Source organism: Hydra vulgaris, chromosome 09, assembly GCF_038396675.1.
Source record: "Hydra vulgaris chromosome 09, alternate assembly HydraT2T_AEP".
NCBI lineage: Eukaryota > Metazoa > Cnidaria > Hydrozoa > Anthoathecata > Hydridae > Hydra > Hydra vulgaris.
The window spans coordinates 42417151-42445119 of record NC_088928.1 but is presented as its reverse complement, the minus strand read 5'-3'; the positions used below and the strand labels follow the sequence as shown (position 1 = coordinate 42445119).

The 27969-nt window shown below is 27.3% G+C and overlaps 4 protein-coding genes across 6 annotated transcripts in view; all 4 read right to left on the bottom strand.

The window, feature by feature from the left end:
* Window positions 1-889: 889 nt before the first annotated feature.
* Window positions 890-14565, bottom strand: LOC100204013 (protein AAR2 homolog). The gene is made up of 6 exons (XM_065805778.1): window positions 14181-14565; window positions 12764-13108; window positions 3030-3089; window positions 1368-1466; window positions 1180-1268; window positions 890-1104 (listed from the first exon to the last, which is right to left on the bottom strand). Exons 1-6 carry the CDS (start codon window positions 14476-14478, stop codon window positions 955-957), a joined length of 1041 nt encoding a protein of 346 aa, XP_065661850.1. The 5' UTR covers window positions 14479-14565; the 3' UTR covers window positions 890-954.
* A 632-nt stretch (window positions 14566-15197) lies between these two features.
* Window positions 15198-16049, bottom strand: LOC124811267 (zinc finger protein 208). Its single transcript, XM_065806799.1, has one exon. The coding sequence runs from the start codon at window positions 16047-16049 to the stop codon at window positions 15198-15200; it is 852 nt and encodes a 283-aa protein (XP_065662871.1).
* Window positions 16050-16538: 489 nt separating this feature from the next.
* The window catches only part of LOC100203530 (beta-1,4-glucuronyltransferase 1), a 29211-nt gene continuing 17780 nt past the window's right edge, over window positions 16539-27969 (bottom strand). For all 3 annotated transcript variants that reach the window (XM_065805774.1, XM_065805773.1, XM_065805775.1), the window contains 2 exons: window positions 17255-17360; window positions 16539-17139 (listed from right to left, as the gene is read on the bottom strand). In XM_065805774.1, coding sequence (XP_065661846.1) covers window positions 16927-17139; window positions 17255-17360 — 319 coding nt within the window. In that variant the 3' untranslated portion in view covers window positions 16539-16926. The remainder of the gene's footprint in view (window positions 17140-17254; window positions 17361-27969) is intronic.
* LOC136084802 (uncharacterized) lies at window positions 21213-26126 on the bottom strand. Its single transcript, XM_065805776.1, has 3 exons — window positions 25829-26126; window positions 24365-25736; window positions 21213-24271 (listed from the first exon to the last, which is right to left on the bottom strand). The coding sequence occupies exons 2-3, from the start codon at window positions 24594-24596 to the stop codon at window positions 23982-23984; spliced, it is 522 nt and encodes a 173-aa protein (XP_065661848.1). The 5' UTR covers window positions 24597-25736; window positions 25829-26126; the 3' UTR covers window positions 21213-23981.

The following is a 27969-nucleotide window of genomic DNA, read 5'->3' as shown; positions in this document are numbered from 1 at the left end:
GAGACATTTTGTTTCTAAAATAAATGCAAGTATTCCAATTAAAGCGCTATTCGGGGGTTAAACTTAACATGGTTATAATTTTTGAGCGCTGAGATATAATACTATGAAACTTAAAATTTATCGATGGATATAAGTTTAGTTGAGAATAATACAAAAAATATTTTATCGACTTGTTGCCCCTCACATTTGGGGTGGGGTGATGAAGTTAAAGGGCTTTTTTGTCCCCAGACTCCAATCATCGCAATTTTTTACTTAAAACTTAAATTAATTTGGTCATATTAATATCCTCACAATTATTATTTGTCCGTTTGGTCAGAAAAATAAAACAGCTAATTCTTAAATTAATTCGTTTGAACCATAAATAAAGAAGTGTTTGTTTTTAAAATTGATGCATTTGTTAACGCATCTGAAGTCGAATAAAGCAGTAATATTTGCTTAGCTCATTCCATTCATCAAAGAATATTTTGGAGTATAAAAATCTTGTTAGATGATTTCTCTTAAATTACTTTTTTTTTTCTTTTTAAATTACAACTTTTTGTTCTTAATACGATTGATAATTCGCAAACTCATTTAATTCGAACATATTATGAACATAAAGGATTCGAACTACATGAACTCAACCGTATGTTCATTATTATTAAACTTTTAAATAGTGAAAGCATAAAAGTATTACTAGTTTTTTAAACTAGTAATATTTTTCTATTGAAAATATCAAGCAAAATTAACACTAACTATATCGCTAAAGAATTTCATAAATTTTTATAAGGCAAAAACAGCTTGAAGTTCAAACTTTTAAAACCGTTTACTTCTTAGTTTACTTTCAATAACACCGCGTTTGGTGGTGTAGTGAATGGCTATTTCGATAATGAAAAATTTTTGAACAGTGATGAAAATGGTAACAATTTATCTTTATCTATCTTTTTAACTGTTGAGTGTCAAAGAATTACACTAACTTCAAATGTCTACCACAACAGGTAAATCTTCTTCATCTTCGTAATCTAAATCCCAATGAAACCTTTCAATAATTTTACCCTTGAAAATGGAAGCACGATGAAGAAGTTTATTATTGATTTGTTCAGGATTATCAAAACTGGCAAAAAAGTTCTAAACAAAAAATTTTCAAATAAATTTACTTCCAAATGAAATTTAATATTACTGATCTAAGTTTGTTTGACTTACTTTGAAGGTTTTTAGAAGAAAATTATTTTGAGCGACGATATCAACAAAGAAATCTTCTGGAATCTCTTCGAGTTGTTTTTCCACTATATCTTAATACACAAAAATTCACACAACTTTTTTTGACTTAACTATAAGGTGAAAGACGCAAAAATTGAAAACAAAACATGCCATATTAATAAGATAGTTACCGATAAATTTACAAAAAAACTCATGATTCTCTGATAAATAATTCTGACAAGAAGCAATTAAATTTATTAACACTTTCCAATGATCAAACGCGTCATACACTATAAAAGGGAAAACAGAAGCAATTATCAAAACTTGCATACAGAGGCGATTCTACGAATAAAAGTTAAGGAGGAGGGGAAAGGGGTGGGTGGGTGAATTTTTAAGAAGTACTCCGACTGGTTCCTAAAAAAAAAGTACTTAAAAGAAAAATTCACCCGACTGAATTGTATCAAATAGACTATATTCTTAAAAAAAAACCGACTATAGCTTAAACTTACCTTCTTTGAGATGGTGTGTGTGTGTGTGTGTGTGTGTGTGTGTGTGTGTGTGTGTGTGTGTGTGTGTGTGTGTGTGCGTGTGACAAAACCCCCAAAGTTAAGAAGAAAAAAAAAAAGAAAAAATCGCCTCTGCATACAAATCCAATATGATAATCATTTTAAAATTGTTAAAGGTTGCCAATAACTTATATATATATTAATTACAAACAACTTTGATATAATTATCGATGTTATTAATTATGCTGCTTAATTACAATTTTTACAAAGTTATATTTTTAACACAATCAAGGCAAACTTAGTTAGTTTTGCCGTATAAAAAAAATAGAAATTTTTAACACAATGCTGATAAGTAAATTATAGGAATCCTAACGCTATAAGTTTTTACTAGCTTGTCTTACAGTAGTTTAGAATAGAAAATAACAAAAAGATTAAAAAAAATTTTTTAAATCTTTTCTTAAAAAAATTCCAAAAAATTTCCTCTTTAAAACAATCAAAAATAAGGCGCTAATAATTTTATGTTATTACGAAGTACCAAAAAAACAGTCGATAGAAGGATGTAAATAAATCACAAAATAACTCTGAACCTAATAATAAACTATAATAATAAACGTTTTGATAAGCGCAGTAGGAAAAGAAATCCTATTAAATAGAAAACTTTAAACACAGATGTCGAAAAGTTGAAATTGTTTTCTATTTATAACCGGCTTTTAATATTATCGTCAAAATAATCAATGTAAAGATTTTTAAAGTAAAAAAGATGTTTTCAATTTATAAATTAATGACCGCTTTGTTAGTAAACCTTTAGTCGTAATTTAGCTCTTTTTAAATAAAAACGTCGTTAAGGCAATAGTTACAATAATTATGTAAACAAACGTCATGTAAAGAACCACCGGTGTGAGTAAAAAACGAGTTATCAAAGATAGACATAAATTTGTTAAGATGGATTGGAAATCGTTAGTAATTAAACTGCACTTTGCAATGTAACTAAAATAACTGCGGTTTTTTCGTCAGAAATACTCAATAGCTTTTTAAATGGTTAGTTAAAAAATAAAACTTACTGAACTGGTAATAGAATAATTTTTGCAAATCTTTTGAGTTCAAAATAAAGTTTTAAAGAATTAGAGATGTTTTATTTTGGAGTTTCATTGTTTACCTTATTTGCCGCAATTAGCTACTTCATTTTTCAACGAAGAATTAATAAACGTCATCTTCGCGAAAAACCCTCACTTAATGTGTACGACATCAATACCGTCCATGAAAAGTTTGTTCAAATTAGATATATTTGAAGATTACTTATAATTGATTGGTTTAAATGTTATATCAAAAGCAGAAAAACATATTTACCTTGGCCGAGTAAAAAACAGATAAAAGCGAATTGCAGTTCTCCTAGTATATCGTCCTCTCCTATATTAAATGAACAAAGAAGTTTATTATTAACATTACAACTTTTTGTAGAAAAGTGTTGCAAAATGTTGTAAGCATGTGTAATTAATATATATATATATATATATATATATATATATATATATATATATATATATATATATATATATATATATATATATATATATATATTAATTTGGGAAACTTCACTATATTTATGTACATAAATAAATAGAATTATATACATTCCATAAATTTTTTAATGAGTAATTGTATGTATAAAAAATGCTTAATTTACAGAGAAAGTTTCTAAATGTCTGTCATTATTGCCAATAAAAATTTTAACAAGTATTGTCACCCACAATTGCTAGTCTTTTTAATTTTATAATTTTTAATATTTATATTCGGGATATTTTTATTAAATTAAAAATAAATTACTATTTTTCAACTTTCGGTTAAAAAAAGTCAGTTTTTAGCAAAAATTGTTTGGTTTTGGGGGTAATTTTATCAAATATAAAGCAATATAAAGTTAATAATAACGACATTTCATCCTATACCTGTTTTTTTAGTTATTAACTTTGCAACTATTTTCATAACCTCTGAAATAAAATTTTAATTTTAAATACTAAATTCAGAAAGTTTATTTTAAAAAAATAAACATTTTTTTAAAATAAACTTTCTGAATTTAGTATTTAAAATTAAAATAAAAAATAAACATTTTTTTTTACAATAAACTTTCTGAATTTAGTATTTAATCTTAAAATTAAATTTTTTTTTACATATTTTTATTTATTATTGGGCTAAAATTAACGATTCACAAGCTGTGTAATTATCGCAAATTATTCTAGTTGTGAAATGTTTCCTTATTGCAACAATAGTAATGTTAAAATTTATTAACATTTCAAAACCAAACAATTTTTGCAAAAAACTGACTTTTATAACCAAAAATTTAAAAGAGAAATTTATTTTTAATTTAACAAAAATTTTGTGAAAATAAAAACAAATATAAGAAATTTTTTATTTTAGAATAACAGTAAACACAGTAACACAATAAAATTTTCTTTTAGAATAAATTCTAAAATAAAAAAATTCTTGAGTTAGGGTAATTACGCCAATGACTGCCCACACTTTTACAAGAAACGCCCGTTACAGAAAAATACTCAAGTATGTTACATATCATATATAAATTTTTAAAGAATTAAAAACTCCATTTTAAGTAAAAACTTTTGTGATTATAATAACACAAAAATATATATATATAACGCAAATAATGAAGGTAAACAATTTTACCAAATACTGGCCATCTTAACCATTTATTGGCCGTTGGCCAGAAATTAAGAAAAAATATTCCATTCATCTTGGTCAATTTCTTTAAGTTTGATACACGATCTAGCTTCTTTTTAGCAGAAATTTCTTTTTTTCTTTCAAAATCTTTTGTTTTTCTCTTTTCACTAGCTGCTTTTGCAGCCCTATCTTTGCATTATAATGCAAAGCTTGAAGATAGCCTCCTCTGAGGTTAGAATAAAAAACTTAAATTAGAGTTTTTTGAGTTTTTTTTGTTTTGTTTAATTTGTGGAGAAGGGTATGCAAGACCATCTGAATCTTTGTCTGATGGACAAGATGAATTAGTAAATGGAAATGGAAGATCTGTTAATGTTTTGTAAAAAACTATTTTTTCATCATTTGAATCAAATGTTGATTCAATTACTTCTACTTCTTCAAGACTTATTTCTGTATCAATATTTAAACCAATATTGTCTTGAACAGAAAAATCAATAAACTGATTGTCTTATACTGGTTTCATTTTTGCATAGCTGTGTTCTTTAACTATATTCGAGTATTGCACAGTATTGCCTTGAATGAAAAAATCAATTAACTCATTTTCTTCTACTGCTTTGGTTAAAGATAGTGAGTTGATTATATAGCTGTTCTCTGATAGATCAAGCAATAATAGAAGGTTGTTTACAATTGACATGTCACATACATTTTGAATTGGGACAGTATATGAAATGACTATATAAAACGTATGCCTCATTAGAATAGCATCTGGATTAAACAGATAAATTCCACAAGCTCGAAATCCTGAGCCTATATTTGCATCAGTCATAGCATATTTCCACGCTTTTGAAAATAGAACACAAAAGTTAGAATGCGACACTACTATACCTGAGTAGTCAATCATCATTGTTTGGCAGACTTCAGAATAGGCAGTTTTTAGTGGAAGAAATGTTTTCTCAAACCACAACTCCACAATACCACGTTTTGTCCAACCTTTTTCAGACACACTCCATGTTGCACCACTTAGAGCATTTTCGATATCAAAACCATAAAGAGTACATACAGTTTTTCCTTTCCCTATTATATGAGGTTGTATGACTTGACCAGCTGCATTTATGCAACATATAACAGTAACTTTGTTGCCACTTGTTTGACTCTGAATGTATTTCGAGCCTTTCCTGGCAACAATACGCCTTGGTTTATGCTCTAGTTGCATCTCTGTTTCGTCCATGTTCCATATACATTCTAGTTTATCCAGTAAATTGTTGTTTTGTATTAGAACTTCTAAAGAAGTAAAATATTTTGAAATTTTAACCCTATCCATACACATGTATTGTATAGAAGCTGTAGCTTCTGGACAACGAAAACTCACACAACCAAGTCTCTTCTAGTCTCTAATCAATTAGTTTTTCGACTCTGAATGTATTTAAAGTAAAACCTACAAGCAAAACCTACAAGCAAAACATCCAAAGATTGGATGTTCTCAAGAGCAGTCCATAGGGTAACCCAGAACAAAGTGAGACACCAGGGCAAGGTGAGATGTTTAGTTTTTTTAATTTTGTACAGAATTTTTCCGAAATGATACAGTAGTTTTGTTTTATTATGTTAAAAATTTCATTTTTTTTTTACATTTTGTGTGGGTTTAAAGGTTACAAGTTTAAACCCACCACCTTTATTTTTTTTTTCTTTTGTGGAAAGAATCCACGTATGCTGCCATTTTTTACCACAGAACAAACATAATATTGAACTTGTAATAATTTATTTGTCATCCCAAGGCCTCCTCATTTAGCTTAAGTATGAACATACTTAAGTTTGTAGTTTGCACAATGCATGAAAGTGTCCTATCTGAAACATCAAAAAATCTTGTGGGCACCCATGCTTTGGGCCACATCAAACTTTAATTATGATGAGTTTGGGTTGTCATGCGTCCATAAGCCATTTAAAGCTATCTCATCTACAGGAAAAGGAGGTGTTTCATCAGTGACAGGTGAGGAAAAAGGAGTCACAACAACAATTTTATGTACATGTAATTCTGTTAGTCATTATATACCACCCATGACGATATTTGAGCGCAATAAAAAAATAAATTATTACTAACAGATAATACTCCAGTTGGAACTTTTCAAGCATGCTCAGAAAATGGCTGGATTAATACAGATTTATTTTTTGAATATATACAACATTTTGTTAAACACGTGTGATACTCCTTGATCAACAAAGTTTTACTTATATTTGACGGTCATTGTTCTCATATCAAAAGCTTAAAACTTATAGACTTGTGACAATGAATTGTTTTTGCTGTCACTACCACCACACACGACTCATAAACTTTAACCATTTGACTGTGGATTTTTAAGGCCTTTGAAAACCTTTTTTAATCAAACATGTATGAGATGGATGCGAAACCATTTCGTAGGATGAATACAAACAGAAAATTTTGGAGAACTTTTTAATGAATATATATACGAGCTGTTAATATAGAAAATGCTACTTTAAGTTTTAGAGCAACTGGAATTGTCCCATTTAAAATAGATAAATAGTATGTCACCGTAAGTAATGTATGCTTTAATTTTCAACATTCAACAATATTTAATCAACATTCAACAACATTGAAAAAAGTCATATTGATTATGTTATAATCAAGTATGAATATCTGTTTACAAACATTGTAATATACTTATGCACCAATTCACAGATTTGTCCTGAAACCAGATTTAGCAACTCTTCATTCAACCTTTCTCTTTGTTCTTAATTGTTCTGCTTCTTCTCAAGATTGCACTCTTTTAGATGCAATTTTTGAATAAATTGACCGAGCCCTACTCTTTATTCCTCTGCCAATATTGTTGTTTTTGGTGACTTTAATGCTCATCACACCAAATGGCTTGGCTCTAACACCACTGACCCTGTTGGCACTAAAACATAAACTTCTGTATTTCTCATTCTCTTACTCAGATAGCTAACTTTGTGACTTGTTTTTCAGACATACCTAATCATCTGCCTTCATTTCTTGATTTGTTTCTTGTCTCTGGAACTTGCTTGTGTTAGGTTTCTCCTTGTTCATCTTTAGGTGGTTCAGACCATGAAATGAGCACTTTAAATCTTTTATCTCAAACTTCTTTGGATTTATCTTATTTTATTAGATTCTTTTCTTATATATATATATATATATATATATATATATATATATATATATATATATATATATATATATATATATATATATATATATATATATATATATACATACAGGGCGTTAGCCAGAAATAAATTTTATACCGCGTTTTTGCTTTTTATAATTTCTATTGTTGTTGTTCTGTCTCCCGGCTAAGGCTCCTTCTATTTTATCTCATGGATCCAGACAGGTAAGTCAAGCCTCATTTTACTTCATGGTTTTCACCTTGTGCATTTGCTACTTTAATTGTAATCACTTTTTTTATCCTTCACAAGCTCAACTCTCAAAGCAAGAAATCAATCTAAAAAGGTGCTGTGTGATAGTAAATCTCCAATATTTGCAGTTTAAAAAATTTATCTTATCTCAGATCTTATCTTATCTCAGAAGATAGTTTCTTTTCAAAAATCTTTGACTAATCAGTCATTAACAAAGTCTAACATTTCACCTCTAATATATATGTACCTTTTCCAAGAATAAACATTTTGCAAAAGAACTTTTCTTCTAATTTGTCCCTCAAGTTAAATGGCCACACTATTCCTGCCATTCCAGTTATAGAAGTTAACCTATTTTTTGATATTCAAACTATTCCGGCTCTTGTAACATTTCTCAACTAAACTCTTCTACTGGTCCAGACATTCCTGTCTTAAAAAAATGTTCTCCAGATTTTGCTTCAATTACCTCTAAATTATTTAATAAGTGCTGACTGAATCTTGTTTTCCTGCCTGCTGGAGAATGGCATCTGTGGTTTCAATTTTGAAAAATGCTGGAGAACATTCTAACCCCTCCAGCTATTGTCAGATCAGTCTTCTCTCTATTAATAGCAAGGTCTTTTAGGCTTTAATCAGTAAACTTTTAACATCTCATATGAGTCTTTGGGCGATTGCTCTTGACAAATCAAAAGCCTTCAATAAAGTTTGACGTGATGGGATTCAACATAAGTTTGCTTCATATAGCGTTTCTGCGAAAGTTTTAGAAATTAAACTATTTCTTTCTTACTGCAGTATTTAAGTCATCTTTAGATTAAAAACTTCAAATCTTTGATATTTTCTAATGTCTACTAAATGAATAAAACGTAAAAAATCAAATGATCCATTTAAAGGATTTGAACCTGCATCTATTACCAAATATTAAACGACCAGGGTTGATACTTGACCGGGGCCGGGTTTGATAAAGTATAGTCGGGGCCGGGTTTGTGACCGGGGCTGCATAAACATTTACACATCCTAAAAGATATATTTTTTATTCAAAATACATGTTATATTCTATATATATGTATACATAAACAGCATTATGATCAACATGATCATCATCATCATCATCACCATCATCATCATCACCATCATCATCGTCATCTTCTTTTTTGGCAAACACTACACCATATATATAATAAATATGAAAGAATATTGTATGCCAGCATCTAAATAAATAGCAAACAAAAAAAAAGTGCATCTCAAAAGCTTTTATTCCTTCTGGACTAAAAGTTTGGAAGCTTTTATTCCTACTCTTCAATTTTAAGTCAAACCTCATTCTACTCCCTATTTGTCACTATCTTAAGCAGTTGCTTTATTGATCATTTATTTTATCTTTTTTACTCTTAAGAAAAAATGCACTTTTATTATTCCAAATGTAAAAAGATCACGCCTGATGTTAAGCTTTGTTAATCTCAGTTTACTAAATCTTGTAGCTTATATCAGTTGTTAGGTTCTAGAGACTTTTGGTTAGTCTCCAACAATGTCATCAACTTAAACAAGTCTTGCAGTAAATCTTATTAATTATATAATACTTAATAATATTTAATTTTTAACAAGTGCTAAATAAGTGGTTCCGATTTTTCAAAACTCTAGAAAACACTTTGACCTCTCTTTGACTAACTTAGATCTCTCTTTGACTATCCTACAATTAGTCTTCACTCTAATATTAGTTCCTTTAAATAAAGATTTTGAGATTATTAAATTATTTCTTACTAACTGTAGTAATAAAGTTATTCTTGAAGAGCTACACTCTTTTTGATTTCAAGTAACTTTAAGGGTACCACAAGGTATCTTGTGCTACCCTTAAATCTTTGCTCCTGTTTTTGTTTCTTATCTACAATATCAATCTTCATAAAAATTTATTATCTAAAGTGGCTCTATTTGTTGACGACTCAACTTTATACTCTTGTCTTGACAAAAATTTTTCACTTTTTGATTGCTTAGAACAAGCAGCTGATTTTTAATCTGATCTCTTTTCTGTAACAGTCTAAGGCTTGCTGTGGTTTATGGATTTAAATTCTAGATTTAAAATCTGCAATTTTTGTTAGATAACAAAACTCATTTATTTACTGCAAAAAAATATTTCAATTATGTTGGTATACCTATATTGATGAATAACAGCCCTCTTACTCTCAGACAAAGTCTAAAAGCACATTGTAAGTGTAATGTGATCATGGTGTAGTGGTAGAGCGCTTGCGTCATAAGCGAGAGGTACCAAGTTGGATCCCCACCACGTCCCTGGTAGTAACGCGCTCAACTTGTTTCTCTGTGCAGCTGGCCTAAAAAAAAAAAAAAATTAGACCTGCTTTATCTGCCAAACTTGAGCCACTCTACCATTGTTGTAAGGTTGCATTTCTTTCTTTTTTCTACAAGTAAAATCATGGTCAAAGCTCAAACAAGCTATCATCTCTATTAGGATAAACCAAAACTGATTCATGCTTGTTTCTTATTCAACAAATTGCATCCTTTTACTGTATCTGTCCATTCATGCTATAAAAACTTTTATTAATCCAGTTTTTTTCCTCTCACATAAAAAAAAACCTTATAAATACTAGCCATCATTATGTTTTTCTTTTATATACAACCTACAAGTTTTCATGCCTTCAGTGAACCATTTCCTAGTATTTTTACTTATTCTCTATTTTAAAGTAATTCATAACTTAATAGCGGCTGCTTGCAATCTTGTTGGAAGTAAATTAGAGTTTGAAAATATATAAATATATGTTAGTATTTAATAAATAGTAAATGTAAGCATAAAATTGTAATATATAAAGTATTATAAATTTTTTTCTAGCCCTGGCTATCAACCCCTGCTAAATCTTCTAGTTTAGCTGGAGCCGGAGTTTGAAAAAAGTCTCCTTTTTAGGAACAGAGCCGGGGCCCTGGTCACTTACTACTACCAAATAATAGTCGCGCCTAAAATAAAGAATGTTACATCATCTAAAGCATTATGCTGACATTTTGATCATAGAAAAATTGTTAACTTTGAACTAATAACTGAAATGCTTTTCAATTTAAAAAATATAATATTTATTATAGAAGGTAATCCTGCATGAAGGTAATCTTGCAGTTGAGCGGCCTAAAATAAAGAAATATATACCGCTCTTGTTTGTAGAGAATTCAAAAACATCTATAATTATTTTTAATAAATATTACTAATACTAATATTTAACACAATAAATATTAATTTTGATAATAATAAACATAAAAATAATAATAATTCTTCTTATTATAAATATATTTAATTTATTTTTTTATCAAAAAGCTTTTTACACTCATACTATTTTTTAAAAATATAAAAAATTAAATTATTAGGTCGCTTAACTGCAGGATTTTATATTACTGTTAATTTTATTTTATTTATTTTTTTTGAATTATTTTATATTTCTGTTAACTGCCTATTATGTTGGGCAACAACAATGTTAAAATTTAAAGCTACAACAAGGCATTTTTTATTAACTGTTGCTGTAAATCCACTCTAGTTTACAGCCTTCTCTATTTGTAATTTACTGTATGCGTTTTAGGCTGACGTCCGTGTTTTCAAAACTTTTATTTGCTTTGCCGTGTTTTTAAAATTTTTATTTGCTATTTTTCTTGGAATTTTTATTATATTTCAATTCCAATTCTCAATTCAATTCCAAAATGGCAAACCGAAAATATTATTTCATTTCTAAATAAGATTAAAAAAATAATAATTAAAAAAATAATAATGAAAAAACAAAAATTTAAATTAAATTCAAATAAAAATTAAAAAACAAACGTTTTAATTTTATTTTTTGAATTTAAAAATTCTAAATAAAATAATTAAAATAAAAAAGGAAAATCAAACATTTTATTTAAACTTTAAATAAAATAATCAAAACAAAAACAAAAAAGCCAAATATTTTATTTTAATTCTAAATAAAACAATAAAAATAAAAATGCAAAATAAAATGTTTTATTGTCTAGTATAGTAAGAAAATTACTTATAAAAAAAAGATTAGTTTTTATTAAAACAAAAATGATAAATTCTGTTTGCTTTTAAAATTTTTAAAAGCACGTCAACATTTAAGTAAAAAAAAAGTAGTCAAACTTGATATTCGTTTTTCTGTCAAATTTATGCTTATCTTTTGGACCTTCGACTATTTGTCGAACCCTGAAAATGTTTGATATATTTTTGAGACAACCTAATGTATAATGTATATTTAATATAACAACAAAAAAAAATTGTCTCAATTAAAGCCAGAATACTATTATCCAGAATATAAATATTTCAAATACTAAAAAGAATAATGTATAATAGCATTGTGCCAATCTACCAAATATTATTAATGAGATTTCATGCAGACTAAAATCCTCAATATAAACATATATCTTTTACAGTAGACTTTTATGGCACACAAGAAATGTCCCCAATAATGCCATACTAAAACATGGATAGACAGGGACAGTATTAACTACATGCATCAGCTAGAAGTTATTATTTTTATTATTTTGTCTTCTTTTTTTTTTTTTAAGTGTCTGGATTAGAGTGTGGATTTTAAAACTCAAACTCAAAATTTATTAGTATTAATATTATTAATTTATTAGAGCTAAAAGAATATAAAACAAATTTTAAAAGAATTTTTATATTTCAATCTTTGTAAACAGATATTCATATTGATTATAAGATCTTATATTCAACATTTTTAAAAAAATTGCTTGAGCAACACCCTAAACAAAGTGAATAAGAAAAACTTTTTTTTTTTTAATATTTTCACCTTCACAAGATTTTTTTTACTACTTATTTTGTCTCAATTTATAATTCTCTAAAACACAAACCTCTACAAACAACAACAAAAAATTAAGCATAGAATTTCTAGGGATGTTGTCGATTTAAACACTGTACATTTTGCTATAAAGCAAGTGCTCATCACTAACCCATTAAATTAAACCTGATAATGTGTAAAGGTTTTCAGTTTCATGATACTATTATAAGAAGTAATTAACAAAAAATACTTTAAATAATTAAATACCTTTAGGTAATGAATTGATAAATTGTTTGAGAAAGTATGTTGAATCAATGCAATGAAGGGTTTTTTCTGCTGGAGTAATCGATAAGGGAAAAGTATCTGGAATTTTAGAAAAACGTATTAATCCTTCTTCACACTCCTTATGAACAATTCGACTGTCCAAATTAAACACTTCTTTTTTACGTACCGCAGATGTCTGAAGAGAAACTTCAGTAAGAGCATTAAGTTTTTTTAATAAAGGTTGTACTCGCTGAAGTAAAGCATCATTAATATAATTAGTGTGCTGAGGCCATTTAGCACATTCTTCTAATGGATAAGGAGCTAAATGTTTTGCTACTTCTTCAATACCTAAAAAAAAGTAGAAATTTTAATTAAGTTTGGTTTAGAGCGAAATATTTTTACAAAGTTATAAAAAACATTTTTTTAAAAATAAATTATAATATTTTGTCAATTAACAAATAATGTATAAACAAAATACATGCATGACTACAAATAAAAACTGACAAAGATTAAAGTTTTTAACATTTAAAAATATTTCTTAAACTAAATTTCTTAAATATTGTTAAATTCAAGAAACTTGTTTAAGGAATATCTTTTGTAAAATAACTATACAATAATCCCTTTCCAGTAGATGCAATTGGTAATATTTATAAATATGTAATATAAAATCTTTTAGTAATGCAGGTTGAGTGGACAAAATTAACTGTATTTATCAATTCTTTCTTTTGTTTATCTAAGTTTTCCTGCATGCTGCATCAACGGCGTGCATTGCATTTAAGTAATACTTCAGACTTAAAGTACTCCGACGATAAGAAAATTCAGCTTAAATAAACTTTTTAATTTTAATTTTATAGTTCAGTAAACTATAGATTGACAGGTCTGTTTTGAAATGAATCTTGTCAATCTTTAGTTTACTGAACTTTTTACTTTAAACTTAAGTTAAAAAGTTTATTTTCCGCTTTTTAGTGCGGTTAAAGATTTTACAAATATTTTTGCTATATTTTATTTTGTTCACATTAATACAATCTATGTGTATTCAAACGAAGTGAGCAACCAACTTTCAAAATAAAAAGTCTGCTTAAAAGTATATGTGATAGTGGTATAGTGATATAAAGAAATAAATACAAAGTTCAAATTCTGGTAGTATCATGCTAAACTCTCTGCTTAACAATGTTTGTTAACTTTGTTGATAACGTTTGCCTATTGGAGTTCAAAGGTTAATAAAGCAATGTTCATTATTATTCCCGTTTTTCTGAAAAATGTCTGGATTGAAGTCAGCATTTTAAAACTTAAAATGTGCAAAAGATTTTACCTATTACTATTATAATTATAACTAGCCTACTCAACTGTTAATCTGAATACATGAAGAAAAAAAAAAACCTGCAAAAATGCATTTATAAAAGTATAAAAATTAACATACTTGGTAAATTACTTTCTTCAGATTGATTATCTATTAAGTCTTCAAGTTGTTTATCATATTTCCTGTATAAAAGTTCATTTTTCTTTACAAATAAAAAGTAGCTAGTTCTACTAGCTCCGTTTCCATATTTGTCTGTAGCACTGAAAAATAACATATGAAAACCAGGTGGTATGTTGGATATGCCCTTAAACTGAGTTCCAGTGTACCAAGAATGGTAATCAATACCTACTTCAGTTCTAGGGGGGACATTATCCATGATCAAACATCCTTTATCTGTCAAGCTGAAACCTGAAAACATTTTTTGTAATAATCCAGAAATGTTTTAGAACTAATGAAGACCTATTAAAAGTTGCACAAAATCTGAGAACCTGGATAAATTTTTTAAAAGTTGTAAAAAACTTGCAAAAGATCTGAGAACCTGATCTTTTAGCAAGCTGGAAAATTCATTAAAAGCAATTTTTAAAACTCGCTGATAAGTTAAAATATGACTCATAAAAATATAAACAAAAAAAATTCAAAAAAAAAAAGTTTATTTCAATATATAAAAAAGAGTTTAAAAAATAATAAATAATAACAGTTTACAACAATTGTTTTCATAGTCATAAAACACATTTTGGTAATGGCCACACATTGAAAATATTTAAAAATAAAAATTTGTATCAAAGTTTATTAATAAAAAAATTGTTAGAAATTTAGAAGTTATAACAGTCTACATAGAATTCTATGAGTACAAAAAATAAAAAAATATAAAAAATAACTTTTAATAGTAAAACAAGATAAAAACTGCACTAAAAAATATGAATTCATAATTAATAGTTTTATAATTCAAAAATATATATAAAACAAAATAATTGCAAATCCATTAAAATATAAAGAACACAATTCAATATTAAAATACAATAAAAATATAGTCATCAAAAGGAAGTCATCTTTGCAAAAAAATCAACATTTGCAAAAAGAAAAAAAAAATTTCTGAATGCACAAAATAAATACAAAAATATACGTAAAATATATCCTTTATAGAGGATCAATACAAAATGACTTATGAGATATATAGTCTTGCTTGGACAAAAATGTTGTGTTACATATGTTACAGTCAAGTGCTTTATATAAATCATTTTCTACTGTTTTATTTAAGACAACTTTCTCTATTTTCCTCTTTGATTTCAAATGTTTTGTTTTATATTGTTTGTCACAATTGTTCTTAATAGTTACAACAGCAACACTATGCTTTATTTTTTTTTCAATGCTTGGTTTCAAAAGGGGATTTAAAGTTTTCAAATGAATTTCATCATTCATCGAATCAAAATCATCTGGACATTTTTCAGACTTCAAAGATTTTTTTTTCTGTTTTAAATGCTGAACAGTTGAAGAGGCATCATTTAAAACAGATATAATTGTTTGATTGCCATGAGTATTATTATTAAAATCATTTTTAACATCAACACTTGTAATCAAGGTGGGTTCATCAATTAAATTTGATTTGATATTAAGATTTTGTGTTTTTGGATCAATAAAATCTTCCTCATTTAAACACTTTACAATTTCTGGATTATTATACCTGCATACTTGCTTGTGATGAGTAAGCATCTTCAAAGTTGAATTCCTTTTACCACAACATAAGCAAGTAAATGGATGTGGCTCATCTTTCCCTGAGTGAAATAATTTTATATGCTGAAGGAGGTTATCTCGGCGTGTGAATACATTGCCACAAAATGAACATTTTGGCTTTTCTTTATTTTTTGTATGGTAAGATCGACAGTGGTTTCCAAAGCTCTTAGCTGAAGCATAATGGCGATCACATTTTTCACAATAATATTCAGGCTTTCTTGTTTGTATTTTTATAACATCTTTTTCTTTGTTCTGCATATTTACTAATAAATCTGAAAACAAAATCACAAAAAGTTCCACAATTTTTTAGTTGTTTTTTAAAAAAAAAAAAATGTAACTACTTGTAACAATTTTTAAATCAAGGTCACTTAAATGAATCAAATAATATTATAAAAGATTATATACAAAAATAATATATATATGTATATATGTGTGTGTGTGTGTGTGTGTGTTTGTGTGTGTGTGTGTATATATATACAATTTTTAAATCAAGGTCACTTAAATGACTCAAATAATATTATAATAGATTATATACAAAAATAATATATGTGTGTGTGTGTGTGTACAGTGTGTGTGTGTGTGTGTGTGTGAGTGTGTGTGTGTGTGTGTGTGTGTGTGTGTGTATGTATGTGTGTGTTTGTCTCTATATATATATATATAAATATATATATATATATATATATATATATATATATATATATATATATATATATATATATATAAATTAAATAAAAGAACTAGAAAGTCATTCAACAAATGTCATTTTGACTAAATAGGCTTTTTATCAAGAAAACAAATTATTTATCACCAATATAAAAAACTATTAAAAGTAATAGTTATAAAAATTTATTTATTTTAAAACATTTAAAAAAAAAAATCATCAATTAATATCAGATTTCTCTATATACATGTCAGTCTTGGAACAACCAAACTCTTTGAACAACCAAAATTTAATACATGTTTACAAGTATGCAAAATTTCAAATCAAGAATCATATTTTAAAATCCATTATTTTAAAACATCTAGAGTCAGATCAACTTCAAATAATGAATAAAGTTGTTTGAACCAAAACTCAAAGAATCTAGTTATTTCAACACCATCTCATTTAATGTTTAATACTAATAAGATAATAGGTTTAACATGACCGCGATCCGTTTTGCTTACTATAAAGTTCTAGCTTAAGTTTCTTATAGAGTATTTTATTACGCAAATGATCAACATTTTTCGAGGAATAAAAACTACTGGTTACTTTAAAACCTTTATGAAGAAGAAATCCATTGTTGTAAATTTTAAACCTGCCACCTCTTAAGTGAAAATCGCAGATCTGACTTACTCGATTAAATCCGTACTGAAAAAACAATAATAAATAAAATTACATGGCAATATAATGTATTATTAATATACATGAAACCATCATTTATACAACTATAAGATAAATTCATGTTTTATTTTAGTCAGTATACCTGTTCAAATCTTTCATCAAACACAAAATTTTCTTTTTGAGATATAAAGAAAGGTTCCCATGGATAACTCCAATTTATTGAAAATATAGAAACCATGGCATCATTTCTAAAAATTGTGACAAATATGCATCAATTTTTAAAAAATTTAATGCAAGTCCTTTTAAATTTTTATGATATAAAAATTAAAACTTACTTTTTTATTTTAAAGTGATGATAATATAGGTAATACCATTAACTAAAGAGGGCATCGCCCTGGGCTTAAAAAAAGTCTTTTGGGGCACCAAAGGAAACAAGAAGGAGCACATAAAAAAGGCCTTTTTAAATATAAGTAGTAGATTTTTAATTTTTATTTCAATTAGTCAACTATTTTATTCCTTTGGCCATTATCACATTTGCTACGCCACTGGCAAATAAAATTAAAAATACATTTTTCAATTAATTTAAAAAGGTTTTTTCAATTAATAAAAAAACACTACTTTGCTTTAAATGAGCTTTGTATGTTTATTGGCAATTCTTGCACGTATCGTTGACTATAGTAGAACAACAAGATCCACATAACTAATCGTCACAGGATTCGCATCACATCCATAATTGTCTTTGAGTTGTAATTTTATCTCCGAAAAAAATGTCACAAGCTTGATATTTTTTAGAGCTCAAAGAAATTTCAGTTAGTTTTGAAACTATAAACAAATTTTTTATTCAAATAAATTAACATGGTGTATATCCATTATAAAATTGTCAAAATTTACTGGTAAATTTATAGGTAAAGTTACCGGTAAATTTTACATTCACAACACTTATCAACATTTCAAAATATTACTGCTAATTGTCTGCTTTGCTGTTTATCTGTGAATGACTGAAGTTAGAGTATTTCAAAAATTTATATTTTTTTTTTGTAAATATAACTAATTTAGCGATTCTTAATAATACTAAGATTAAATATGATAATTCATTTTAATAATTTGCTTATTTTAGATTTTAACAGTATGCATTTTTTCAAATTGTTGTTTTGCTAAAGAATTATTTCATCAGGTTGCATATATACATTATTATCTTTTTTATAGATTCATATTTACGAACTAATAACAAATATTATATGAGAAAAAAAAGTTTATAAAACCTGAGTTTTGCATGCTTTTTTATATTTTTTCTTAAATGACTGAAGTTACATGGTGACCGAACTTAGGCAGTTATACGGTACTACTTGTTTGTTTAGAAACTATAGTAATTCAAATACTGCTCGTTTATTTAAAAAGCAGAAATTCACAGACTTATTAGAAGTACAGTAACTGAAACCAACCCTATTTTGTAAACACACTAAACATGACATAGAATATGTCAACATCTACAGAAAAGTATTGAGTGTAATTTCTAAATCATAACTGTTTTGCAAGTAGGCTATTTCTTTAGATGTACTTTTTAAATCTTTCTGATTAGCTTTATTTAACTTTTAAAACTCATTTATGTGTCCAATATAAAAAAAATTTTACAGCAAAAAAGCAGAGGAACTCCAAGAACCCCAAAATTTAAAAAACTACTGTTTTACTCACCAAGGCAGTTCAGAAAACTATTGTTATAATTTAATATAACAACTGATAATATATTGTTGTAATTTATAGCTAAACAGTATAATATACTGTTATAATTTAATATAACTAAGAAAAATTAGAAAAATACAGTTTTAATCACTGAGAAATTTAGAAAATATAAATTAGTATAATAACTATGCTTAAAGCAGATATTAAACAAAAAATAAATTAAAACAATATAAAATTTTGCAAACAAAAATTAGAAATTTTCCAGATTATTTCCATTAATTTGAGTGAATTAAAAAAAAAAAATAAAGTGCTTTGCATACTTCTCACATATAAATTCAATTTCATCACACATATTTGTTTAATTGCATCACATTCCTAACTTAATAGTGTCACATTTAAAATATTTTATACTTTATATTATATTTATTAAATAAAGCGTGTGCACAAAATAAATGTGAAAGAATAAGCACGGCATTTTTTTTCAGTGTTTGTATTAAAATCTTTTTAATTGTTTTGTATTTTGTTTATAACATGTTGTGGTTTCAAAAAAATATGTTAGTTTTTGGATTTAATTTGAAATTAGTTTTAAAAATGACAAAAGAAGAAGACGTAAGAGAAAAAATTATGCACAAATATTTACAAAATCCTTATAGTAGCTACAATTTGATAGCAAAACTGTTGCAAATACATCCATACACCGTTAGTTGTGTTATTCAACGTTTTTCTCATACAAAATCGATCAAACGCAAATCTGGTGGTGGAAGAAAGAAAGGTTTTAAAGATATAAAACTAGTTAGAAAACTTGTTGACAGTTGTAAGAATAACCCAAGCCTTTCACTTAGGGAACGTGCAAAAATATTTAGATTTTCTCATAGTTTTATTGCAAAAGTTAGAAACAAACATGGTTTTCATTCTTTCAAAGCGCAAAAAGTGCCCAACCGTTCTGAAACTCAACAAAAAAGTGCAAGAAACCGCGGCAGAAAGTTGATGACAAATTTATTTCTAAAAATTTCTGTATTATTGAAGACTATGAAACTTATATCAAGTACGATCATCAACAAATTCCTGGTGCTGTTTATTATATTGCCAAATATAGAGGAAAAGCAGATAAGAAATTTAAATACGCAAAACATGACAAGTTCGCTAAAAAAGCTTTGATTTGGCAAGCTATTTGCAGTTGTGGCAAAAAATCAGCACCTTATATTTCTCAGTCTACAATTTCTGGTCAAATATATGTTAAAGAATGTTTACAAAAACGCCTTTAACCTCTCATTAAATCACAGAATAACAGACCTGTGTTCTGGCCTGATTTACCTTCAATTCATTATTGTAAACTAGCTATGGAATAGTATAAAAAGAATAATGTGAAATATGTGCCTAAAACAGAAAATCCTCCAAACTGCCTAGAATTGAGAGTTAATGAAAAGTACTGGGCTATTATTAAAAGAAAAATGAAAAAAACAAAAAAGCTTTGCAGAAACATTAAAGATATGAAAATATCATTTAAAAAAGCATCAAATAGTTTTGATTCTTATTCTGTGTGCAAGCTTATGGGTACCACTAAAGCAAAAGATCGAAATTTTATTAGATTCCCAGAGGAATAATTAATTTTTTTTCTAATGTTCTTTTTATATTATTGTATTAAAATTATTACTTGGTTTGAAATAAAAATTGAGGAGTACTTTTTTTTAGTTGTTTTTCTACTTTCACATTTATTTCTTGTATACGCTTTACTATATATATTTTATGTTTTATATTATATTTATTAAATATTATATATATTTTATATTATAATTATTAAATATATATATTTTATATTATATATTATATTTATTAAATATTATATATAAGATTATACAATAGGAAATAGTTTCAAAATTTTGCATCACATTTCTAACTTAAAAATAGATTGTAGACTTTATTAAATTTGAAGTTTATATCGAATCAAATATATTCTGAAGTAAACACTTGTTAGACTCAATAAAAATAAAATGGAGATAATAATAATTATCATAATAAAATGGAGATAATAATAATTATCATAATAAAATGGAGATAATAATAATTATCATAAGTAGGAATAATAAAAGTAAAAGTGTAACTATAGTGATTAAAAATAATAGTAGTGATTATAAAAAGTATATAGTATAATAATAATAACAATAATAATAACAATAACAATAATAATAATAATAACAATAATAATAAAAATAATAATAATAATAACAATAACAGTAATAATGATGATGATGATAACAATAATAATAGTAACAGTAATAATAACAACAATAATAATATAAAAACAATAGTATAAAACTAGTTATAATAATAATAACAACAACAATAACAACAACACCAATAACAGTAATATTCATTATGATAAAAATATAGTAATAATAACAACAATAATGATTAAGAGAATACTATTGAAACATTTCAGTTTAAAATAATAAATTTAATAAATGATATTAAAATTAGTAATATATCACAATAGAAAGAGAAAAAATTATAGATGAATAGAAGCTCCAAGTTAGGGTTATAAATAATAAGTTGTAAAAAAGTATAAGATTTAAAAACAATGTTTTTCTAAGAAAAGGTTAAAGACAGCAGTTTTAAATTTTGAGAATGATTTAAGAGATTTTAGTTGAGAAGGGAGACATTCATAGGTGTAATGAACAGTTCTGTATTTAGGTACAGATAATTTAAAGTTGAAAGCAGATCGTAGAATATAGTTACAATTTTCCCTATAACTAAAAAAGTTGATAAATGTAAGAAGTAGGTTATTATGATTTTGATTCTAAACAAATAGGCAATTTGATAGCTGAATAAGGTTAGACAATTTAAAGACTTTAGATAAAAAATGGAGTATGCTACAGTTCCAATTAGTTTGTTGGAAATAAATTAATTTTAGAGCTTTATTTTGGAGATAAGTCAGTCTTAAAAAAGCAAGCTGCTTAGATTGTCCCCAAACTTGGCAAGCATATTTGAGATAGGAGTGAAAAATAGCATGGTATATATCAGGCAAAGTTTAATGATTATCATAATGACAAATTTAAGCTAAAATACAATTCAATCTGCTTAATTTCAATGCTAAGTCTTGAAGATGCAATGCAAAAGATAAATTAGAGCCTATTTTGATTTCAAGACATTTAATTTATTAATTTTATTTATTTTTGCTTGAACAGATTTAATATATAATAATTTCTGTTTTTTTAGAGTTAAGGGATAATTTATTAGAGCGGAGCCATTAAACAACATTAGCTAGATTGTGATTCATATTTTTGTTAAGTTTTTTAAGTTATTTGTTAATAAGGAGCAAGTTGGTGTCATCCACAAAGTGATAAGCATTAGAAAATCGAAGAGAAACATTTAAATTATTGATAAAAATAAGAAAAAGTAATGGTCCTAAAACCGAGTCTTGCAGAACACCATTAAAAGATTTAGCTAGTTCTGAGTTGATACTAATAATTGAAACAAATTTTGTTCTATTACAAAGATAAGAAGAAAACTAGAGAAAAGGAATATCTCTTATACCGTAATGTTGCAGTTTTTCTAGGAGGATTGTGTGCTCAACTGTATCAAATGCTTTTCTTACGTCAATAAACACTCCACATGCAAAGTGTTTATTATTGATGGCTTGTCTAATTTTCTCTGTTATTTCTATTAATGAATGAGTTGTTGAGTGTTTGTTGCGAAAACTATACTGGTATTTGTAAAAATATTTATATTTTTCAAAAAATGCTCCAGTCTTTGGAACATCGCTTTTTCAAGCAGTTTACTTAAGTTAAAAAGAGGTGAAATAGGTTGATAATTGGAGTAGTCTAGATAAGAACCTATTTTTTGTATAGGAATTACTTTGGTTACCTTCAAAGTTTCTGGAAAAATATCATTTTTAAAGAATTATTCATCATAGTACATAGGGGTTTGGAGCTTATGTGAGATACCAACTTTAGAAGAAATGTTGGCAGACTCTTGGGACCAAGGCTTTTATCATTTTTAAGAGTACCTTTCATGAGATTCGCCACCTCATTTTCAGTCACGGGATTAATGAAAAAAGAATTAGTACTAGGTATTTTAAGAAAGTTGCCAAAAACACATTTAGAGCAAACAGTATTTTTAAGTAGTTCATCTTGAATAGTCGCAAAATAATTATTAAATATATTAGCAACACTGGTATGATCTGAGATTTTCATTGATTTTGAGATTAAAAGACTATAAGTATAAGGTTTGATGAATTTCCTTAATTCTTTTCTAGGTATTCTTTACATTATTGATGTTGTTATTGATAAGGGTCTGCGTCTGAAAACGGCACAAGAAGAAATGAAATGATGAAAAATATTGTTTTGATAAAACCGTTACAAAACGAAACAATTTTTATCTTTTTTCGCAAAATACGGTACAAAAAGCAATACAATTTTCTTGTTTCGTGATAAATACGAGACAAATTGACAATAAGCTCTTGTTTTGAAAAACCCGGTACGAAACAAAATAAGATTAAACTTTTTCCGAAATAAAACGGTTAAAAACGAAAGAAACAAAAAATTTCTGAGTTTTACAAGAAATACTAATATTTTTATAACAGATAGGGCTAGCATAAAATAAAAAAGTAATTTACTTTTATATTGTACCAATTTATGCACACATTTTCGATTTTTACAAGAAATTAGTTTTACTTAGACTATTATATTTCACGATAAATTTAAATTTCACAATAAAAAGTAAAACATTTTTATATCAATATTTGTTGAGTGTCACTTTCGGATAATTCTTCCAGAGTTTCCATTGTTTTTCTTTTGATTCCTGAAGATTTTGGTGTTGAAGGTAAAGAAGAAGAGCATAATGGCGTTGATGAAACGTTTTTTGTTTTGAACAATAACTTTATTTGAAAAAACTGCTTTGGGTATAGGATACTTAGGAGGTGTTCTGAATGGAGTTAATGCTGGGGGGTTGAGAGCTTCTTCAGCATCGTTTATAATTTTCAAGATCAAGTGAGGATAGACAAGATCATAATTGACTTTAATCACAGTCAATTGCTTTGTTGTCAGAGTGGAAAGACTGTGTCTTTTATCATTTATAATTCCACCGCTGGCACTGAACATTCTCTCACTACAGCTTGATGCAGCTGGAATGCAGAGCACATTTCTTGCCAACTGTGCTAACGATGGAAAAGTAGAGGCATGTTTCTTCCACTATTTCAGCACATCAACTTTATGCTTTTCTTCAACACGAGGTATAGCGTGGAAAGATTCAAACTCCCTTTCAATTTCCTGTACATTTTGACTAATGGTGTGGTTATTATCACCCTGTTTAATCTCTATATTTTGTAAATCGTCATACTCATCCACACCAGCAGGCATTTTAACTTGTGTAACTTTATGATTATTTTTTTCACTGATCAAAATAGCTTCCAACGATGGATGATTGTTGATGACTTTCCTGGTAAACTCTTCCAAGATATCGTAATGTCTAAGCATATATCCTGAAATCATAAACAATAACTGTTAAATTTAGTCTTTTAACAAATAACGAATATTAAAGAATGGTTTTTTTACCAAGAAATAAAACTTACAACCTCTAAAGTACGGATGAAGAAGGTTTTCCGAGGCATAGTGTTGGTTGTACCTTCCATGTTCATTGAATCGCGTGGCTATGTGTAAATGCTCACTTAGTTTTTTACAAAAAGCAATAATTATTTCTCTGTTTTCCATATCAATGTGATTATGAAGAAAATCATCAGTTTTATAAAGCATAGTTAGCATATGATGAAGCACTGGTTCAGTGTCCTTAGACATGCAATCTGACATAATCTTTGTTTTATTTAATCAGTGAAGCCATCAGAGAAAATTGGTTGTCACTAGGAATAACGTTCTGTAGTGGGTTGTTATTTAGTGCATCTTTTTCTCTAAGAGAAATTAACACATCTTTAAGTTTAAGGATTGACTCCAGCATAAAACAGTTAGAATTCCACCTGGTTTTTACCGGAGCAATGATTTTATCATAGTTTACACAGAGCAACATACACTCTTTTTCAATAAGTTGACAAGCTAAAGTGGACCTGTGAACTTTGCTAGATAGTTGTATGGCAATATCTACGCAGTCTTTGACTTCTTGCACTTCATTGGTAGCATGAAGTATCCTAGTGTTTAGTAGGTGGTCTGCACACAACATTGATTCATATTTTATTTTTTTCATGATTGACACAGCATGTTTCATGTTTGCTGCCGCATCGTGGACAATGACTTTCTTGGGCACGGCGTCCAACATCTGATACTTTTGGATCATTTTATTGAGAGCCTTATACAAGAATGAAGATGAATTAATGATTTATAAGATAACTTATGCAGCTTTTGGGTTTTACAATAAATTAACAATTCTTTCAATAAATAAAAAAATACTAGAAGAAACGCTATTCTAGCAGAAGGATAAGTTTTACTTTTTTAAATTATTTTTTTTTATGAGCACAAACTATATCAACATAAAAAAAATTGCTTTGCTAATGTGGTAACCAGTGTGTCATCCCACAAAATTGTCAAAGTTGAGAACATATTTCTTTAGTTCAAACTGACTATTGATATAGTGAAGAGTAAGAGTCATGTATGGATCCTGTGACCTAGAGGTCCAGCCATCAGTGGTGATAGCCACCTGTTGACAACTGGAAACTTCTTTTTTAATTAGGTTTTGCACAGTATCCATTACGCTTTCATAAAGCAATGGCAGCTTGTACCTTGAAAAAGTCGAGGAATGTTTCACGATTACTTTTGGATTTAAATGTTCCACCATTTCCTTGAAGCTTGGTTCATCTACTAGAGTGAATGGACTACTTGACCTGGCAATGCATGACATGATTACCATGTCTGTCTCCAATTGCCTGACTGATTGGGAAGAATATTTCCCAATAGTTCCCACATTAACACTTTTAGATAGACCTTTTTGTGATCGTTGATCTAAAAAAATGAAATAAAAATTAAGGTTAAACATGAAAATTATCTTTATACAAGGAAAAACATTGTTTTATGAAAAATAATTAGAAACTTACTGTATGCGTCATTGAGTTCGAAGACAGCTTCTGTAATTTCTTTAATATCTTCTTTTCTTTGGCGCTCAAGTTCAATTTGGGCTCTTAACATCTTAGCATAGTCAGTGGGATGCTTGGTTTTCAGATGGTACCTGATACCACTAGAGGATTCATCAGTTAACTTGATTTGGATTTGACACTTTTTACATTCCCCACACTTAACACCTGACACAGTAACTTTATTGAAATAATTTCATAATAATGTAGCTTTTAAAGGCATGATTATATGATTGAGAATAACTATGATGTTGAAACAATCAAAATGATGACTAAAATCAAAAAATTTTTTTTTTAGTTAAGTGGAAATTAATTTGAATGTTTAAGATCAAAAATGTTTACATCCGACAGATGAAAAACTGGTTTTTTCATAAAATTGTTTTTATAATAACTTTTTTAACAATTTTTAAAAAATATTTTCAAAAGTTATTAAAAAAGTTGCATATTTTTAGGAGAAAAAAATTTTTAAACAATAAATTAATTAGTTTTGCAGAATATTTAAAGTTAACACAACAATATTGTATTTAGAAGGTTATATAATAGAATTTGAAGTATTTTATTCAAACAATGATTGCAAACTCTTCATGCGAGTTTATATACAAATATATTATTTATGTCTGATGAACTTAAAGTTAAAATTTTATAACAGTAAAACCTACCTACATTAGACAATATCTTTTTTAACTTCGTTAGATGTGCCTTTTGAAAATGATGCTATTGCATTGCTTTGTTAATAAAGTTTTTAGTTAAACTTTCGTTTATGAAACATTAAGTTAGTAAGTATTAAACGTGAAAGTTCATGTATTGCTTGGGGATGTGGGAATCATGGAATATCTGTTTGGGGCAGGGAGTTATGAAATGTTCTGTAAAAACCGATACGAAACAGAACAAGTTTATTTTGTTTCGTAAATAACGGTACAAATCGAAACAATAATTATATGTTTCGTAACAACATGATACAAAATGAAACAAGATTTACGTGTTTCGTATAAATGCGATACAAAACAATATGATATTTTTTGTTTCATAAAAACGGAAAGAAACGTATATTCACATTTTGTACCGTTTCAAACCGAACTTCCGAGAGGATACAAGCAGACGAAGACCCTTAGTTATTGATGTTGTAAAAAAGATGCATAGTACAATATAATACAAGTAATATACTTTTGGTATTTATTTTTTTTGATCTAGTAAATTTTTTATAAAGTATGTTTTTATTAGAAATAGATTTAAGACTACCAGAAGTTAACCAGGGTTTAGATTGAAGTTTAATTTGTTAATTCTTTGTAGGGAGCATATAAATCAAATACTTTTTCAAATATTTTAAGAAAAAAATTTATAGATTCATTTATTTTATCATCTTCTTGAGAAGTTTCTAGCTAATATCAGAAATTTCTTGGATAAAAGAATCAGAATCAAATTTTTTTAAAGCTTCTTTTAAGTATTTTTTCCTTTTTTTCTAATGGATTGGTTATTAGGAATACAGACAAATTGTGCCATGTGGTCAGAGATTGAAATTGTAAGATTACCAGAGACTATATCAGAAGGAAATGAATTCATGAAAATGTTATCAATAAGGGTTTTAGTTTTTGCAGTTACACGTGTTGAAAGAATTATAGTTGGAAATAAGGGATGAGAGCACAAAGATACAAAATAATTAAAAACGACTTGTGATTCTCTTTAATTCAATAAATGTATGTTGAAATTGCTCATTAGTACAATAATGCAGCGGCCTTGTTCGTCAAGGTTCGTGTTTCGGAGTTAAAGAGTTGAGAGAGGGTTATAACCACAAGTAGCCTCCTCATCTGTAGTGGCCTTCTCGGCCTTGGGGAGGAGAATTATTAAAAAATATATATATATACATTCAAAAATGGTATTACTTTTAAGCAGATATATAACTTCAACAAAAATAGACTCTAGAAATTTGGAGGCATAAATTTGGAGATCACTACAAACTATGTAATTAAAATTTGAATTTAGGTAAAGAAGCACACCACCTTTTTTTGACTCTTTTGGACAATACTCAATGTTATATCCTTGTATGGTAATTTCAGTTATATCAGAATCCTCTGCATATAAATTAGATTCAGTAATTCCTACCACCA